This window comes from Falco cherrug, chromosome 6 (assembly GCF_023634085.1).
Source record: "Falco cherrug isolate bFalChe1 chromosome 6, bFalChe1.pri, whole genome shotgun sequence".
Classification (NCBI taxonomy): Eukaryota; Metazoa; Chordata; class Aves; order Falconiformes; family Falconidae; genus Falco; species Falco cherrug.
This window is the reverse complement of record NC_073702.1, coordinates 7,283,560-7,304,069: the sequence shown is the minus strand read 5'-3', so window position 1 is coordinate 7,304,069 and position 20,510 is coordinate 7,283,560. Positions and strand designations below refer to the sequence as shown.

Here is a 20,510-nt window from a genome sequence, read left to right as displayed (position 1 = left end):
AAGGCCCCTTAGAAAGTAACTTTTTGAGGTAAGTCTACCCAAACAGTTCAAACACATGTCTTTAGAAGTAAAAAGTTTGTTACGTGCTTTTGATTATGACTTTTCCTTTCAATCACCAGAAATACAGGCCACCTTGTTCTCAGCTCACTTAATGTTGGGACCATACAAATTTGTCATTTTTAGTTATTTAGTCATTTTTATGACTTGTTCTGAGAGGTGAGATCATCTGCTCTCTTCTCCCTCATTACTAAATAAAAAAAATCTAAAAAATGGTTCCTCTCCAACACAGCTTTGGGAACAACAACTGCTGGGCTGAGACACTTCCACCCCACAGTATCCAAGAGCTAGCTTGTTTCTTTCCCAGATGCAATTAAGTCTTCCTCTGGCAAGTGCCAAACTGGCAAAGGCCAAAAATGGCAAAAGAGAGAAGTCAGACTGCGCTCTCAGTTTCCCTTGGTACTCTACCAAACGCTCCTCATAACCAGCAATAAAAAAAATCCCATCCTCTCGTTGGATGCCAAATTCTTTCTTCTATTTTATATTACGCAGCTGTGCTTGCAGGGGAGGAGGAAGCCTACATGGCTCATTCCTAAGACCATCCAGCTGGTCTGAAAAAGAAAGCTGAGCTGGAGCACTGTAAGGTCCTGCTTCTAGTCGTTGAAGACAGAAGTTGTGGCCACCGCAGCACCCTGTCCTCATCAAAGGACTTCTCAAAGAGCCAGGAAAGCTGCTCTTCAAGCTGCTTTCTGGCAAGAGAGATAAAATGAAACACCGTAAACTTATAACGGGTGGGAACGGTGGGATCCTGCTTATCTTCGTGGCTGATGTACTGTTGCTAAGCTTGTTAGCCAGAAAAATGGACTACAATTAAGTATTACCAGTTGGGATATCTTTACTAATTCTATTACAATACTGTCTTCTGTTTTAAGGAAAAAGAAAAGAGATACATTGAATGTCAGTAACATTTTGCATTGATTATTTACACAGGGTGTGAGTTATCACTACCTGTATGCTCATTATAAGGGTAATTCATAACAAAGGTTATAATAGCAATATATAAAGGCTTAAATAACACATTCCTCACGAATCACGATTTGCACAGAAGAACTGCTCTAAAAATGGTATTTTAAAAAACCTCCACATCAGTTTTATTCAGCCATTTGACTCTAAAAAGCATAATAACTCAGTTTATTAGATTACTGAACCCACTATCACTGCTGCTGGCAGTGGCTGTCATCACTCCTCGTCAGCAGCTTCCCTTATTCCTTCCTATTGAAAGGGGGGCACCGGCAGTGTGAATAGCAGATCTGTTTAACCGGAACTGCTCTGACTAACAGCATGACCTTAAATTTCACCCTGAATACTGACTTGCGTTTTTGAAAAGAATCAAAATGCAATTCACATCCGTCTGCCAAAGCCTAACCACTTCTTACGGTCATTACGAAGCAGAAACAGAAGTTCGCTGCTTTTCCGACTGTCATCACTATAGGAAGGAGAGAAATGGCTTCGCTTCCCTCTCCCACAGAGCACAGGTTAAATCCCTTGTGTGCAGAATAAGATAAGACATTGTTCGCAGATACGATTTTGAAAACCGATTCCATTTCCCCCAAATTTCTACAAGAATAACCATGGCAAGTTTAACAAAGGATATTTTCTAAAGTGGTGTCAACTGCTATGGCAGCAAACACTTCGTTATAGTTTTCCAGGAAGGTGAGTCATATCTTGTAAAAATATGGTAGATGTAAAATTTCAAAGGACACTATTCTTTATCAAGTCTTTGCTTTCTGTCCAAGATTCTTTAGCCTTACTTGTTACTGTAAACTGCACAAGTGAGCATGAATATGTCAAAGGAAATCCTAGAGAACACGGCCTTTTGGGGTTGGCACATTATAAATGCTTTGGAGCACAGAGTCTTCTTTCAGCAGATGCCACAATTAATGAAAAAAGGGAGAAAAAAGCCTCAAAACACGAGGAATAAGAACTTCATTTTTATTGGATGTAGCTTAATTTAAATTAGCAAGAAATGGCTTAGGGCACCGAAGCATTTGTCCATTATTTAAAGTTTTAAAAACTAAAAATTTGTAATCAAGTATGAATAGTTCCTTTATGTCATTTTCCCTACCTCATCTTAACATGCTAGAAAACAAGAAAGGGAGAGGAATTTCTGCAGCACATCCTAAAGTCTGAAGTATTCATTCTGGACTAAAAGTTTAGGAAGTGTTAAAAATAAAATCCATATTTCTCAATACACAGCATAATAGAAATCACATGTTGACACAGCCAGCCTGCCAAATAACACCGCATAGAGTGCCAGGATAAACATAAATCCATTCCCCTCTCCTATACTTAGTGGCGATAGAAGGTGAGCGTAAAGATCATATCTAAAAGGTGTAATCCTGGTTGCCAGTGAGGCCAGTGCTGTGGCTGTGGGCAGTTCAATAGCACTGGCTTTTTTTCTCCTGGCCGTGAACTGGCTTTTCAAAGCTCTGCACGTGCACTGCCCTGCTCTGCAGCTGCAGCAGGCAGGCAGCGCAGAGGGGGAAAGGCTCCGGTGAAGGAGAACTGGAGCCCTGCTAAAAGAGCAACCCTTCGGTGTATTTGGAAAGGGATACGGAGCCCCTGAAGCGCAAGGTGGCTGAGGCTCAGAGGTCATCTGATGCAACCAACCCCCCTGCTCAAGCTGGGCCACCTGGAGCTGGTTGCCCAGGAACGTGGAGAGAATGGATTTCTTTTTTTAACCCATAAATACACATACTTGTATAGATACCCGGAAAATATGCAAAAGCTCCAGGGGGGAATTTACTTGAAAGCATACTGACTTCAATGTAAATTTACCCCTGAGTAAGAGAGGTGATATCCTCAATGTACTGCAAAAAACATGTACTTCACATAACCCTACAGTATATGTCACAATAGAATTTTTCTTATTACTTTATTTTTAAAATCCCAGTGTCTGTTCACCTGGAAGCAAATGTCACTCCGTATTATGAAAGAAGTTTTCTACAGTTTGCACATAGTATCAGAATTTGAGATATATGATATCAACATATGAGCCATTACATGTCATTCAACTTTGCATTTTCCAAATTCTTGGCCAGAGAAAGAACTGGAAGCCCCGTGCCCATCACAACCACAACAACAAACCGCAAACCTTCTTTACAACTTGACTTTCAAGAACTGGAATTTCCAGGTACCAAATGTATCATTTCCAATGTCAATGTTAAAAATAATTAAATCTTGAAAAGGAGAATGCTTTTGACAGAGAAATTCTGATTTCTGGGAACTGTGCTGACTTAACGTTAAATTGGTTATAACATAACTTCCAGGTATAATTTTCCTAATTATTCAAATGGCAGCCTGCTGAACATTTAGCATATATTTTAAATCAAACCACGCAAGTAAGATGGAATAATAATCATCTTAAATTATGTGTGCTCTATATTTTTATTTTAGGTCTGTTTCTTTTGATAAAATTTTGATGCAATTAAACAGTACAGCTGTTAAAATCTAATGACATCTAAGGTCATGATGGATACCAAGGTTAATTCCAATCCAATGCAATCTCTCCATGTAAATATTTTTGTTGGCATAAAATACAGGCTTTGTCTCCATAATGGGTGAAAGCATTGCAACTGCGGGCACAGTGAAATAAGAACTATTACACTAGAACAGGGGTCCTCAAACTACGGCTCGCGGGCCGGGTACGGCCCCCCAGGGTCCTCAATCCGGCCCCCGGTATTTACAGACCCCCCCGCCGGGGGTTGGGGGGGGAACCAAGCAGCCGCAGATGGCCTGCTGCCACTTCATCCGCGCCGGCCCCCTGGTTAAAAAGTTCGAGGACCCCTGCACCAGAATAAAAACAGTATTATACTGCATAGAGAAACACTTATTTTGTGTAGATTGGCTTATGCTGCAGAAGTTTGTCATTGTCAGTTGAGACAATTTTGAAGTACAGGTGTGGGGAAAAAAATCAAAAGGCAAAAATCAAAAATTGAAATAATTGACCTGCATAGAGGCAGCAAGGCTAGAGAAATCTATGCCGCTATTTCAGATTTATCCACGTCAGCAATGACTACAACCAGCTACCACATGATAAGCACTGAGAGACCCACATAAAACAAATGCACGGCTCCCAAGATGCGCAAGCATGCCTTAAGCCCCTGACTGTACTCAAGCAGTGAAAACATTTTCAGCAGGCACACCAAAACCAAGGTGGGGTGGAAAGGGAGCGGTACAGCACCCTGCTCTGCCCCAGCTGGCTCTGATGAGGGGCAGGCAGGTACCACCAGAGCTGACTCCACCAGAGGACAGAATTTCGGACACTACAATCCTGGACTTGTACCTAGGACTTCTTTAACCGATCATAAGAGATTTGTTCAATATCCCCGCAGCAGGGAAGGGAACAGGATAGTTTTTCCAAGGGAATTTGCAGCCTCTCAAACTGTGAATTGCAACCCTGCCTCCTTCCAGGGGTCATCAAGAAGAAAACATCTTCCACCCTGATAAACAGCTTGCTTTGGCAACACAAGCCCCTGTTCTTCTTCTGGCATTGGTCCATTCCCAGGCAGAGGTTGGAGAGAAAAAAACACCCACATCTCATATCTCGAAGAAAATTCCACCCTGTTCTTAGGACTCCTTCTTCCTAAATATATTGGAGATGAGCAAAGCTATCAACCTGATCTAATTCAGGTATTTCTAAATGTTGTGAAGCTTGACATTATGATATTAATTAATATTTCTCCCATAGAGGAAATTATGATTAAAAAAACCCAATTTTGGAAAATGCTCCTTAATAATTAGGGAGAACCAGACAAAAGCATTTGTTTTGAACCCAAGGCTTTCACTGATATTTATTTCCAAGAATCACATTCTATATGTTTCACAGAGGGGAAAAAAAAAAACAACAAAGCAGCAAGGTGATTTGTCATCAGAATAAAACTAAAGAAGAATCCAAGGAAAGAAGTGAATAATTTTTCCCTAAAGTGACACTATTGTTATTGTGTTTGTAAAAACATATTTGAAAATATAAATATGAAGAAATTCTCATAATTGCAGAGAGAAAAAATTCACCACCCATCCAAAACCCAAGACACTTTCTAGAATGATAAAATAAGAGCAATTTTATTATTCCAATACAGATTTATAGCAGTTGGTAATAACCCTGTTTGCCCTTGTTCCTAATTCCTTGAGTACAGAGCGGGGACATAGAAAACGTTACAAAGTAAAGGATGTGACCATGCTGTAGCAGGGATGGAGACAAAACTGTTTCCAGAAATTCTTAAATACATCTATAGGTGACCCTTAACGGCCAACCTTTAGTGGTTTTATAAGATCAGTGTTTTGGCAGACACTTTTTTCCAAATGTTCTGCAATGGTGTTAGGGACGTGCCGACGCCCTGCAAATAGGTGCGAGCTAACAGAAGGCAACTGCATTTTCCAAGTTACTACCTGCAAACGGGTATTCAGCTTGCCATATTTTCTTTATCTTTTATAGTGTCTGGCAGGAGTCAGGATTATACATTACAGGTTTTTTAGATCTGAGGTACTTAAAGGTCCTCCTCATTGCATCACTAAGATATATAGGAAGCCTTTTTCTGAATAACTGAAGGCAGTGAAAAAAGACACAAACCCTTCCATGAAACTTATTAAACATTTCTTTCAATTTCATATGGCTAGCCAAATCCCTAAACAGCAGAAAGATGAGGGCTATTTGAATCCACCACTATGTGCTGAGTCCCTGAAATAAGACCTAGGTTCCAAGAATGACTCAAGAATGACTTTCTGGAAAACTCAAGCTCCTAACACTTGGCTTAAAGTGTCACGGCAAACTCCCATTTTTGATCCTGTCACTGCTGAGGACCTCCATCTACCCAAGGACACATGAGGCGGTAAGAGGCAGATGGGTGCCCAGGGCCCTCCTTGAGTACCTCTCTCCAGCAGGTTGTCTGACTTCAGTCTCCTCTCACGGATGGGAGCCTACTGCCCTAGAGAAAGTTATTTTCCAGTGCTGTTTTCCTGACATGAAATAAGGCAACCCAAGCAGCAGCATCTGCCACTTCAGCCTTGCCTGTCTTTACTTTCAGGAGGGAAGGGACACGATGCCCATCTAGACTGATCACTGGGGGAATCCCCCTTGCTGACGTTTCCCATCCTAGATCTTTTCCTTTTGCCAGCTGCTACAAATTATTCCGATGGGAAAGTAGAGTCAGGGGGGTAATTTCCCTCTAAAATTGAAAGCAGCCCTGAGACTGCAAGGAAAATTAGAAGGATATTTAACCGAGTTGTCAGTTTAAGAACTGAAATACAGACTGACATTTATCAAGCAAGCTCTGCTGCATGGAGGAACAGTGAAGCAGTTGTCACTGAAGTGACATAAAAACTGAGGGAAGTACAGTCCAGGCTTGAGCTTTGACATTTGCCCAACAATCTGAAGTTAATAATTTATATGAGAAAGCCATTCACACACTAAACTATTAAAAAACCCCTGAAGAGTGAACATCTAAACAAAGCATGAAGCATAATGAGAGGGGAGACACCAGGAGCAAACACAGCTCACCAGAAACCCAAGCTGAGGAAACCCAAAGCAAAATGTGACCAGTACTGAACACCTCCAAGCATCACAGGAAAGCTGATACATTTTTCTCCCTCTGGTACATGAATTCAGCCTAATTTTTCTGGCTTGTAAGCATCACAAAAATGAAGAGAAGAGAAGAGAAAGAGTCTGTTACCTTGAATGTCGTCATTGAAAGTGCAATACTTGTTACGGTACTTGTGCAGGAGGCGGAATGCATTAGCATTAGCAAAATCCTCAAACTGAATGAGGCAGTTCATGCCATACCTGGAAAGACAAAAAATTGTGCATCACATTATAAATAATAAATAATTGTATGTTCAAAAGCTATTCACGTTTGCAGTCAGATTCTGAATACAAGTATAATATGATTTATACATCTACTAATATGTTTCTGTCATATTCTGTATCTTTACATTCATATAAATTGTCTGGAAGGCATAATTAGACTACTAATACACTTTACTCAGTTCTAAGTTAAGAATAAAAGATCAGGGAAAAAGGCTTTCATCTCTCTGCAGACATCTCAGCAGAAGTCTTCACTGAGCAATCAGCTAGTGAGCAAAAAAATGGGCCCCACAAGGAAGGTAGTGAAAAGGTAACACGCTCAGAACACGGATTTTATTTTATTGTCATTATGCAGGTCAGCAGCATGCTATCACTCCCAACACTATGCTCGACCATTCTTATTATAAAAGAGGTTTTGATCAGAAACAGGGTTAATCTAGACAAATGTTAAACATGTGAGAGCACTTTAAGGAAGGGAAGTGATAGCTGCAAACGTGAAACACGTTACGCTTGGCTAACATACAGTGAAACCTGGGGTATACGCAGAAACACATACACCTACTGTTTAAATGGATTGTCAAAACTGATTTTTTGATATTAATACTGGATATTTCTTAAACAGCACTCTACAAATCAATGTTACCATCCATTCTGCTGTTTTCTCATCCTTGTAGCTCGTGAAGCAATTCAAACTGACATTTCCTGTAGTACTTTGAAATCTCTATACACTGTCTTTTGAAAATATAGTACACAGTTGCATCAGATGAGCAATTTCTATCATTTAGCTGATATGACTATTTAGATAGAGGCCAGCTCAACAGCACGGGAAAGTAACTTCTGATGAACCTTGTGGTAACAGTCTTAAAGTTAATGCCAATTGCTACATTTTCTGGACACAATTTACTGTGTTACCTTGCTGCCTTGGGCCCACTGTGCACCAAGGCTGCACTACCAACACCGAGCCAAACCCAGCATTTTTCTAGCATAGGTAGGTGCCTATGTTGACTTCAATAGGCATAAGGGATCTCAATAATATCTAAAAATTATCAGAGAGGGGAACAAGAGTATTTTTTAAAAAAATAAGGAAACTCCAGACTCCTGGCACTAGACTCATATGCCAGTACCTAACAAGTAAAGAACTGCTCTGGTGTGCCAATAAGGTAACTCCTAAAACGAAAGTTAATAATAAGCTAAATTAATTTAATATTACTACTATGCATCCTCCAGTCCTTAGATGTATTCCAACAGTACTGCCTCTGGATTCCTTGCTTAACATTCCCATATGGCATTTTCAAATAGTTTCTTAAAACAACAACAACAAAAACCCCCACAAAAATCCTAAAAAACATTGAAGACATTTTTAGACAAAAACTCTGTAAAGACTGAATTCAAGCTCACGGCACACTGGCAACTTTAAAAAACCCAACCCATAGCTTGATAACTGTCAGTCTCATAAGGGGGGTGGGGTGGGTGGAAGTAAAGCAGGAAAAGTTTAAAATATAAGGTTAGTTCTAAAACCGTCTCTACAAGTTTGGAACTGGAAATACCACACAAACATTATCCCACCCTGGAATAATATTCCAAGAAAAGTTCTTTAAAACCCCAGTATCTTAAACTGAAATAAACCTAACGACATTTTGCACAGACTAAGGAACCATTTGATTAAGAATTTAAATTAGTATTGCATTAAGATGTTGCTATGAAATTATTAACGCTAGGGTCTAACAAGGCAAGATGTCAACAGCACATGTCCTGTTTGAGGAGGTTTTTCCTTATCTGCTAACAGCACAAATCCAAGAGAGACAATCAAGCAGTTCCTGCTTCATCCAGAAAACCCACACATACACCTACCGAGCAGTTCAGTATAAATAATCTACTCCAATTTTAATCGAGTTTTACTCTAAACCATACATGTGTTTGGCAACCACATTAAGCAAAGCCATCAATATAAGGAAAAGGACAAAAATTCCTTTAACTAAATTAGTTTCCATGGAAATCACATACTTACAGCCATATTACAATTAACCAAAACTACTGGGATTCCACTGGCAGGAATGGTAATCCCTGCTGAAAATAAATACATCTTCAGGTTTTATGGAAAAACCTGGACTACTTCAGCAGCATAATGACAGGCAACTGTTTATAAGAGAATTTGGTGGGTCAGTAATTCAGTACAGAAAATTACAATGAAGTTCAAACAAGAAAGTGGAGCTACATTTCAATAATTAATTTAAATTTCTAACCTGATTCAGTATCTGACATGAATTTCTGTGATTCCGTAAGGGTCCAGGAGCTGGCAGCTGGATAATAATATCAGACTGATGAGATTAACACTCTGGAATCCTGGAGCTTGGTTAGAAATGTTTCTTGGATGTAATTAACCCAATGTCTGTCTCTTTATTTTACCATATATAACATTCCATTTTCTCATCTGTATTTGATTTTTCTCCATTTACTTACCATTACCTTTGTAGGCATGGATCAAAACTCCCTGTGAAGTATATTAAATCAGTGTCCCTGTAGAAAACACTCATCCTATACTGGGCTCACTATCCATACTAGTACTCTGAGCAAGATACCATGGCTGTTTAATGAAAATGGAAAAAATGCAGGCAATATAATTCTGGGCCTTCGTGATTTTGGGATCATAGCAGGAAAATTTCTAAGCAGCAGCCTTATTCATTGCAAGTGTTACACATGACACCCAGGTAGAAACCTGAGACTTCAGTGCTGGCCGTGACCAGTCGAACCTCATAAGATTTGTGAAGTTTGAGGCCTATGACCTCAAAAGAAATCTAATGAAGTCCAGTCACTGGGTACCCATGACAGACAAGAAAACGACAGTGTTTCTCTGCTTGGGGTATTCCCATTCCCAAACCCACTAACAGATGAAGCAATACAAAATAGTTAATCTCTGGCATTCCAGAAAATCCCCTTGCAATAATGAATTGGCTATGAAGGTGCCACACAGTTCTGGAAGCAGTGACCACACCAAAACAGCCATCAGTCCTTCTATGACTTCCACATCTTATTATGACAATCACTTACAGCATGAAGTTGAGCCAAAACCTAAAATGAGGTTCACAGCCAACAACCCAGTTCCACTTTCCTCCCTGCATCACTCCACAGTAACCTTCCACCCCTGCTGCGCTCTGATGGGATGGTCTTAGGTTGTGGTTTCTCCACTACACAGGAAAACGGTTTGAATCAACCCTCTTAAAAGCAGAGCACGTCCTCTCCGTTTGTAGCTCATACCCTACTCTCAGAAATGTTTGGTTTGGAACTGCACCTCTTCATAGGTGGGTATTGCAGACAAAGGACTTCCAGGTGAGAAGGGGACCAAGCACCTTACTGCTTTTCCATCAGCAGTCACCAAACCATGTTGTGCCATCCAAACAACTCTGATTCCAGCAGCTGTGGGCTGCTACACTGCTTTATTCATATTACCTTTCAAACATTATGGAAAAACAAAAGAAAGCATACACCTATCCTACAATGTTACAATCTTATCATCCACCATCAATACCTTATACAGATTGACTTCACTAAGCTTCCTCAGATGACACAATGACTAATCAGGCACATCCAGAAGCAAGTAACTGAGGTTTGCTACAAACAAAATCATCAGATGTAAAAATACCATGAAATAGTTGTGGTGGTTGACTGTTAGAGGGGGCACGTTAAAAGGAAAAGGCCTGCAGCTGAGTGCCAGCAGCTCCAGGTAGGACAAGATTAGGAGGCAAAGTTACAAGGAACTGTCATGATAGGAAACACTGTAAGAGATGTTCCTCTGTATTTCAAAAGCAGCGCGCTACATATCGTAATAGTGTGAAATAAGGGCGTTACCCTGTATGCTGCTTACCTAAGTAATTAGACTCGATCATCACATACCTCTAGGAGAATTTCACCTTCCTATTTGAAATGTTAAAGCATACACATTGAAAATGTAATTTAAAATCCTTTTAATTTGAACATGTCACCAACAAAAGAGTCAGGAGCAAGCAGACCTTGCACGCAGTTACAATGCTTACAAATATGGTCACATACAACACATCACATCTTATCACTTACTCTAAACAGAGACAACATTGCTCCAGCTATCACTGCTCTTGACTGAGGGATGCATAGGGGATAACTGGGGAAATGGAGAAACAACTAACAGGCATGTTCATATTGAAAGCTGGTACAAAGAAACGTAAGAGAGAACCTGTTCAGTGGGGACCAACTGTCTTAACCAGAACACTCGAGGAAACGATGGGGATAATCCTAGACTACCAAAAATATGAAAATGAATGAAAATCAGGGAGACATTCATCTTCAGTGCACAACCATAACAAATGCCCTAGTGAATTCTTAACTATTTTCTCTTTCTGGAAAACACTTTTCTGATAGCAATAGCTTGGCTTGAGTAGCCTGGCTAGGACTGCCGGATCCTTGCAGGCAAGTGTTTTGTAGCTGTAAATTCCTCTCTTCTGCCTGTTGGGGATCTGTCACTGTGGTTGCTTATTAAACATATATAAATCATCCCTAGAAAGTGATAATCCAGGTCACTGTTCCTCCCCATAAATCCTGTTTTGTCACCCACATCTTTTTGTGTACTTGGACCTTAGTCTCCTGCTCTGAGTCATACAAGCAGTCTGAATCAGGATCCAACCGGACAGAAGTTCAAAGCCATGTCTCCTTTTTATGTTATGGACAGAAAATACGGACAAGAGTGGTGGCAAATATGCAACATCAGACTTGTCACCAAGTATGGGAGGCAAACATTGGATAATGGATTAAAAAGAACCATCCCAATGAATAATATGTGGCTGCCAGAAAACACTGGTTCCAATCTCCTCCCAAATTACAACATATATTGTGTGACAGTCTTAGCTTAGTTTTCCCCATTTATAAATAAATTTATAGTCAATTGTCTGTGACAACAATGTTAAATTTTTCAAATAATTCTACAGATTATATATTTATGTAACAGGCTGGAGAAAAATGCTCACAGCTCTTTAACCAGCCCAAATATACAGTACTAGCATTTTGGCAACCTGATGCTCTTAAGAATCTCAAACAGGGAAAACCCTCAAGAATCCAGTGGGAGCTATAAAAGTTTGGGCATCATTTTGAATTCATACCATATGATCAGTAAAATCCAGGCTTACTTCTACAGTTAAGAATTTTTTCTGGAAATATATTTGGATCATTTGTTCTTATTGCCAGCCATTGTTTTGGAAACCTTCCTAAAGGAACAAGTGGTTGCTTTTTAGGTTTTTAGAGCTTCCAAAATCCTATTTGCCTATTTTCTTTGTTCATATGGGCCTGGAACTGAAAAGGCCTTAGAAACCATCAGAAGTGGTTGCTGCCACCCATTCCTGAGAAGGAGCAAAACCAAAATGATAGCAACCCTGGCATCCTCTCCCTTGCCTCGTGCGTCATGCAGCCGCTCCACCAGCCAGAGCCATTTATAGTGCACCAGGACGATGTGGAAACCATCTCCTTCCTCCCCACTCTAAATGCTGTAAGCTTGTTCATCTCCATACATCCCGCTGCTCAAAACAGATTTAAAGTGTAACAGCCACTGCTATAAACTCCTCTTTGTGCCAGAGCTTTCAGAAGGATGCCTTCCCACCTTCCCTCCAGACAGTTCTTATGACAGGACGCCTTCTCTTCCTGCTCTCCCCCTAGCTATCTTTAACTTCATTTCAAAAAGCCACTAAACTGATGCAGTGAGGTCATACATCCATCCTAGCACTTCTTCCACTACAATTTTAACCTGCTGGTTAAATTCAACCAAATTTGACTGAGGGGGATACAGTTTTCCACAGCAATCGCTACGCGTATGTTCTGCGGAAAGAGGTGGCCAAGATGAGAAACCCTCCAGCAAGCACCACAGCCACTCTGCAGCAGATGTTACTGCTCATGCTGCCTGACAGCCTGATGTGCTACAGCTGCACAGGACAGAAATCTGCTCACAGTGTACTCGGCTCTAACCAGTGCTACAATCCAAATACCTTCCCAGAAGAGGTATCATTAAATGACAGGTAACTTTTTCTCCCTCTCCTAAACTGGACCAGCAAGTCGGAGGCAGGACATCCTTTACAGGAAGAGATTTTCTGAAGAACTTAAGAGAAACTGTCAGCATCTCTGCTTTCCGCATGAATGACCCTATTTAATTTCCACCACTCCCCTCCCCACAGGCAGTCCTTGTGTTTATCTTATCCACAGAAAACATTTACTTTCTTAGGAGCATTTTCCATAGCCATTTTCTGTTTCCGAACCAATCCTTGCCCTGATGAGCTCGGTACATATCAGACCAGGCATGGGGGTGAGACAGCAGCATTTAGCACCCAACCTAGTACGGGCAGCAGACCCTTACTTCATTCACGTTCTCCTTAAGGAAACACAACCCTACAAAAATTTCCAAGTTACTATTCCCTGGCAAGGCCATAGTGCTACAGTGTCTGCGGTGCAGCCCTGCTTCTAACACTCCTCTGCTTGTTCCTTCCCTATCCGGAACGGGTTTGGTATTATTTCCATGGTCTTTCTGTCCTGGGAGCGGTGAGGAGAATGGGCTGGAGAAGGCTCATAATTTCTGCTTTTTTGCCCCCCCTCAGCCAACACTGCTACATGTGTAGAATTTGCCAGCTTTGGGAACAGCAAGGCTTCGGAGCAGAGCGGTGCTGAGTTCGGAAGGTCTTGTGGTCGGTCGCCCTTCAAGTTGTTGCTCATGAGCAGAGAATTAAAACCAGATTCTCTGTCTGCAATCAGACACTATTTACGTAAAGGGCTTCTCTTATGCGAAAAGGTAATTAAATTGAAAGTTTTTTGTGGTATACTAACATAATTACTAGAAGAAAAAGATGATCTGCTTTTTAAACTTAATTTTCATCAGCTTGATTCATCACACTGTGTTAGCAAGGACTACTTGCTCTTTAAATTGAATCCTTAGAAGTCCATCCTACTGAAACATTAAGTTGAAAACACTTCTAAACACATCCTGTCTAATTTTTGTGCACTTTCAAAGTGCTGTTAAAGAATTCTATTGAGGTCGTCAGAGAATCTGAACTAGATTTCTTCTACTTCAAGAGCTGATTGAATTAACTATGGGATGTCTCAGGGCTGTAAAAGAAAGAGACTGAAATAATTAAGCATACGTTACCACTGTTGTAAAGACTAATTTCTTGTTGTAAAAATACCCATATTTTATTTCGAGATTAGATATTTGTTCTACAGTACTTCACACAGCAGCAATGTCAGGAACTGGGCTCGATCATAACTTTGACTTTTCCAGTGCATGTGTATAGAGTCTTGCAACAGAAATATGAAGGCTGATATGAATGAAGTAAGAATGGAAATGTACGCACTACTGGAAGCAGCAGCAAAACCAAGGTGAAAACGGTGGCACACACAGATAACAAAGGACAAAGCTGACTGCAGGAAAATTAAAAATGCCTTGTTTACATCAAGACAAGCAGGCTTGAGCTCTGGTAAGGCCACATCACAGCCAACTCTTGGACCAGGACCTTGCACCTGGACAACAGCAGAAGAGCAACAATAGCAATTTCCTGTCACAGCACATCACATATGCCACTCCTTATCCTGTGTACACAGCAAGAAGTCATATTACAGTGCAAACAAATTCAGCATGAGAACACACAGACAAATGGACAGCAGACTTGCCTAAAATTTATGGAGGCTGAATTAAGCAAAACTCCGAGGCAAAATAACCATGCCAGCATAGTTGCGGGATACTAAAGGCAAAAAGCCCTGTATAAAATCGTTTGTCACCACTCACTCCCAGGAGCCCAGAAAAAGCAATGAGGACTCAACAGCCAGAGCCCTTTTGTCTTCAGTGTTGCATATGAGCAATCCTCACCAGACCACGTGAACACATACATCCTGATGCTTTGAGTATGCAGGTGTGAGACTGACTGATTAAAATCAGTTTAGAGATTTTGTAACATAAAACCAAATTCTCTCTTCTGTAACATTTGCACTGAGCGCTGTCAAGTTAATTTCCTTTGGTGGACTGCATCAAGTTGCCTCCTCCTTGACTGTGTAACTGTCCCCTCAGCAGGAAGGTGGTTGGATGACACAGTACTGAGATACAGTATAACACATGTTATACAAATAAATAATATTTTTGAAATTACACAAAGTCAGACACGAGCAAAACTCTTACACTCAGTTCCTGACATGCACAAACATCAGCCCCAGCAGACTAGACCAGACTAGACCATGAAGAAACATACCATGCAAACTTCCACAAACGCAGAGGTGTGCAAGCTTGGCTAATGGTCAAGTTAAATCTGAGGAGGAAGAAAACTGTATTGTACATTTTGGTAGTTTTCCTCCTTAAAGAAAAAAGTTCCATGTGGATTCGAAGTAAACAGCAAATGGAGTTACTGTGAAGTTTTCTCATGAATTTGTATTGGTTCACTTGTTACCTGATCCTGCCCCCACAGAAGCCAGAAGTAAAACTCCAGGAGCCTGAAAATGTAATTCTACCTCTCCTAGCTATTCCACTGCTTTTTCCAGTATAACCACTCAGCTGCTTTAACTGTGACTTAGACTAAAGAACAATCTCAAATTACTCTCAGTTTTATATTCACTTAAAAGAGATGAGTGCAGATTTGAGACAGATGATCTGAGACTTTTTTTTTTTTTCAGCTTCTTCAGTTCTTCTGTAGAGACTTGGCACTGTGACACCTCTGGCTGAGGGAGGGAAGGGTACCGAACAGATGGATTGGTCAAGTGTCTGAGCAGGCTAAATCAAAAAAACAGAGAATCAAGAAAGAAATCCATCTCAGCTGGAAACAGTGAGTAGCTTTATTCCTCATGAATCTTCAGCTGTAGCTAAAGGTGTGTGTCACATCTTGCCTTCCCAAAATATAGAGTGGTCCTCAGCAAGCCCTTCAAGCTTACTTTTTTAATTTCAATTAAATAGCTTTATACTAAACCAAAAAAAGAACTGTTGTGACCAAATAAAGAGCATCTAAAATAGTTAAGCTGTAGGATAAGTCAACCTACACAGCTTAAATCATTTGAATCTGGTTTCAAATGGGTGTTTCCTGGTCACATCATAACTGCAATCTTTAAACATTCGTTAAAAAGTCAGTGATTATTACTGTCTGGTTTAGACTGTCAGGAATTTTACTTTGCCAAGAAAAGCACCAGAAAGCCACAGTTCTAAGGTTTCCCCTGTGTTAGCATGCCAGGTGCACACTTTACAAATAAGATTCTTAATGCTCTAAATTTTGACAAAAGTTATCAAAAAGAAGTGCGTGCAGCAGCAGTTGAACAGTGGTCAACAACAACATAGGGCTGTCAGGGAAGTCCTCTATAGATCTTCTAGGATGAAAGCCTGGATTCCTAAAACTGGATGTGAAATGTTCTGGACAAGTTCTCAGAGTTCTGTATTAAAATGAGAGTTGCACTTGCAAAAGGTAACGCTGTCTGTTTGGCTGCAAAAATTAGTTTTGCATTGACTGTGTGTACTTTAAGGTGGCATTTTGTTTATACAAGCTGTATCTGATTTTCTTGAGAATGAACTTTCATGTATTCACCGCCCAGACACTAATTTTCCCCACTTTCCAAAAGGGGGGAGGGTTTGCATTACAGCAACAAAAATAAAAAGAGATCCTTGGCTGATAATTCTACACCAGAAAGTTTCATAATAATTTTTCAGTTCTATTTATTTAACTGCAATGCATAACACTGAAAAATACTATCTCAACAAAGGTTAAGTTATTAAGGTATTGACTTAAACATATGAGAATTTCAGCTTGGGTCAACAGAATTATTCCTTTGCTTTAACTTAAGTGCATGCTTTGATGCCTTACTGAATCGGGTCCCAGTAATTTATAGCAAATGAATGCCTTTTTAGAAAAGATATTGTATTTTTTGCCAGAATCTTTTAAAGATTTCTAAGTGGCTTTAGGAGGTTAAAACAAGATGCCTGCATTTGCTTTACATATTTGATTATATTTGCAAGAGTTTATAGATATTTTCCCTAAAATAGAAGATGCAGTTGCATAGCCAAATCCATACAAAGCCCGGGGCAGCACATCTGCTCTTTTCCCCTGCTATTTAAGGCATAATGAACAGATGGAAATCTCACTTCCACACTGACAGCCTTCACCTTGACTGTTAAAAGGCAAAGAAGTAATGACCTTTCAGAAATGTCAAAGGAAGGCTGGTAACAGGAATACTTAAAAGTATTTCCAGCAGATGAAATACACTCCTTAATCTTTGTACCGTTTGATGGTTCGTGAAACACACCTCTCCCTCCCTATATTCTTGATGGTGTTTTTAACGCATTAAAATATCTTATGCACCTGCAACAGAAACTGCACTTGAGAAAAGAAGAATATCAGAAGCTAGACCAACGAAACTGAGAATTTAGAATTTAAGGAAGAAGGAGCTTACTATTTTCAAAGCATTCTTTAGTTAGCGCATGCTGTTTGACTTGAGGAACTGTGAATATCGCAATGGAGTACCACAGAATGGCTAAGGCTGCACACACCGCTGGAGATACCTTGCCTACGCCCCTGCTCAAGTATGGTCAGCTAAAGCAGGCTGTGCAGGACCACATCCAGATGGCTTTTGGATATCTTCAGGGATGGAGACTCCACAACCTCTGGTCAACCTGCACTAATGCTTGGTCACCCTCACAGTAAAACAAATAGTTTCTTAAACTTCTCTTACATTTAAGCACAATGTGTCTATTTGCTCTTGTCCTGTCACCGGGCACCACTTATCAACAGCCTGGCTCTGTCTTCCCTTCACCCTCCCTTCCAATATCTGCACACACCAGTGAGATCTCTCTGAGCTGCTGCTTCTCCGGGGTAAACAACCCCAGCTCTCAGTCTCTCTTCACAGGAGAGATGCTCCAATCCATCATCTCAGTGGCCGTTCACTAGTCACTCTCCAGTATGTCACTCCTGTACTGGGGAAGCCAGAACTGGATATGGCGCTCCAGGTGAATATGGATGATAAAATCTAACTAACCATATAATGTGTGTTATTTGTATATATGTATTTGACATAATAAAAAGACTTACTTTTTTCCATTTAGGCAAGACAAACTTCACCGTGTGTCAAAATGATTTATATGCAAATAATGAGAGTTAATAAAAATGAGGATAGGATAGGATAGGATTTGGCTAGCTTTTCAGTGCCAAACCCACTTCCATTTACATTAACGCCTTTAGAACTAGATCTAACTGATCCATACTATAGTTATGAAGAAAGCTCTTTATTGTACACAAAATCAGTAACTCCATTATGCCTCGAGTTGATGCTGGTCTTTACTCAGCATCAATAATTGAAGGTGGGGCAGGAACGGGTTTCTTCTGTGTACATATAAGTCAGAAAAATTACGTTTTTTAAAGCATTCTTCAGCTTTCTCCCCTTCTGGTTTACAGCTTCACTGGCTCTCTAACTGCTGTGAGGGGCTAAGTGCTTTTAAATCTCACAGATGCGTCAAGTTGGAGGTACCTGACATGTCATGAGGCTGGATCTGAGGAACAGACTTCCTTCTTCCACAACGGTTCCATGGCAAACACTGTACTGCCTTTGCACCGTAATCTCAGTTACGTATGAAACTTGGAACTGGAAACCCCTGCACTTCACCAGGGAGCTATTATACCACTGTGCAGAAAAGATTCACCTTTATTACATTTCTTCCAGGATCAACTTCAATGGAGAACTGACAGCATCAGACAAAATCCTGGGACTTCAGGAACGGTATTTGAGAAGCCCTTTGGCACTGCATACTCTCATGGTACTTGATGGTAAAGACACTGGTTCTTCAAGTGTCTCCTCATATTTCCCCAAGACTGAGAGGAAGTAGGTTGCAGGAGAATGTTTTTGTAGGTTGTTCCATTACTGATTTTAGGTTTCTACAGTTAATAACGTGAAAACTTGCGCTCTACCTTGGACACATCAGAGATTGTTTTCCAAAATAGCTCACAGTTTATGTATAAGAAAGTTATTCCACACCCCTAACTGGACAGCATGGTATATTCCTTCAATCGTTATTTTCCTTAAGCACCGTTTTGGAGGGAAGGGAAGCATATAACAGAAATTCATCTCAAACATCCAGGAAGGCGAGCTGGGACTTTTGAGTACCACAGCAACTGCTGAATTCTGTAATATGTCTCACTCCAGCCACTGGTATCCAGTATATTCTAGCAATGATAGTTCATGCTAGAAACTGGTTTTAACATACAGTCATACCAAAACTGGGAAAGTAAAAAAAAGCTCAAAATTAATTTGGAATCCCTTCAGTCAAACTCAATACTGCTGACTCATGAAAAGCTCAAGCATATGAAATAATTTTCCTAGATGGGTAAATGCATCCGTTGAGATATTTCAGTAGGAGAAGACAGACGAGGGTTGAAAGGAAGTGTCACATTGTCACATCTCATCTGAAGTACCTTGGGACAGAATTTCATCTTAGGCCTGGGGTGGTCTTAGGCACTGTGGAATGAATGCCTTTGCAATCATACACAGGGAGAGAAAATCAACCTTCAGATGCTAGCTGTGGTTGTATGGACTTCTGTATTTTGGACAGAAATATGGCAGCCTGGTCTCTTGCAACACACTTTCCTTGCAAAGTCAGTCTGTAGGATGCCTGCTTAACAGACCGCCCTCTCAGAGACTTCCAAAGAAGAGGAACCTCAGCTTCTAGTCATCGTGCTTAGGGGAGATGCTGAAGGACCAACTCTGAGGAAACTGGCAACGTCTCCATGTCTGTGGTTTACCAGCTTCCCCAGTATGCAGGTCAGCAGTGTCAAAGACTAGAGCCCAGAAACACGGGATTCAAGGCTTCCTAAGAAAATCAGTAAGTTGTATGTCCTTGAGCACAGTGAACGTTAGAGGTTTTCTAATCCTAAAGAGCAAGGGAAGATGACCTACCTATTCCTGGCCACTCTTCAGTTCCACTCTGACTCAAAGGAGAAAGAAAGAAGCATGGAACATTTGCTACATTGATATCAATTCAGTTTATGTAATTTATGCCCAGCACTGCTTTAGAAAAAGATACGTGCCCGGACAAAGTCTGACTTTCTCCTATGTGATTTTAAAATTCTTCATAATCATGCTGTGATGATGCAGTTTCTGCCACCATCCTGTTCAGAGGGTTTTTTTACATTCGAAGAAATAACCTTGACATTTATAATTGCCTGAAGTCAATCTCACTGTGTTTAGGGATGGCATTACTCTGGAAAACACCAGATCAGTGTGCCACAGCTCTTATTTTGTCTAAATCTTCTGTCAGACACTGGCTCAAAGGACATCCAACTTCCAATTTTGGTTTTGACTCTATTCCAAGAACACCATCTACCTGGGCTCTAAGATGTTTTCCTGAGGTATACCTTAAGCATTTGATCTTTTTTCCATTCCGCTCTATTTGCATACTTAAGATAATTCACACAATTAAACTATAAGACTAAATCTCTGCTGTCCATTACATACAATCTAAATATCATTGGGAGACAGGTCCAGGGGCAACTCAGTAAAAGGAGATGGAGAGGAAGAAAAACAGCCTTTATCACTCCAGTGAGCCTTACAGGAATTAATGCTTAGACACAATGTTATTAATTTTTTATAATGACAAAAACATAGAAAAAATTAAAATAATTACTAATGACATTTA

The 20,510-nt window shown here is 40.4% G+C and overlaps 1 protein-coding gene across 1 annotated transcript in view; it reads right to left on the bottom strand.

The window, feature by feature from the left end:
• Positions 1-20,510, bottom strand: part of ME1 (malic enzyme 1) — a 185,174-nt gene that overhangs the window by 33,488 nt on the left and 131,176 nt on the right. Inside the window, exon 7 of the mRNA XM_055714270.1 lies at positions 6,729-6,838. Coding sequence (XP_055570245.1) covers positions 6,729-6,838 — 110 coding nt within the window. The remainder of the gene's footprint in view (positions 1-6,728; positions 6,839-20,510) is intronic.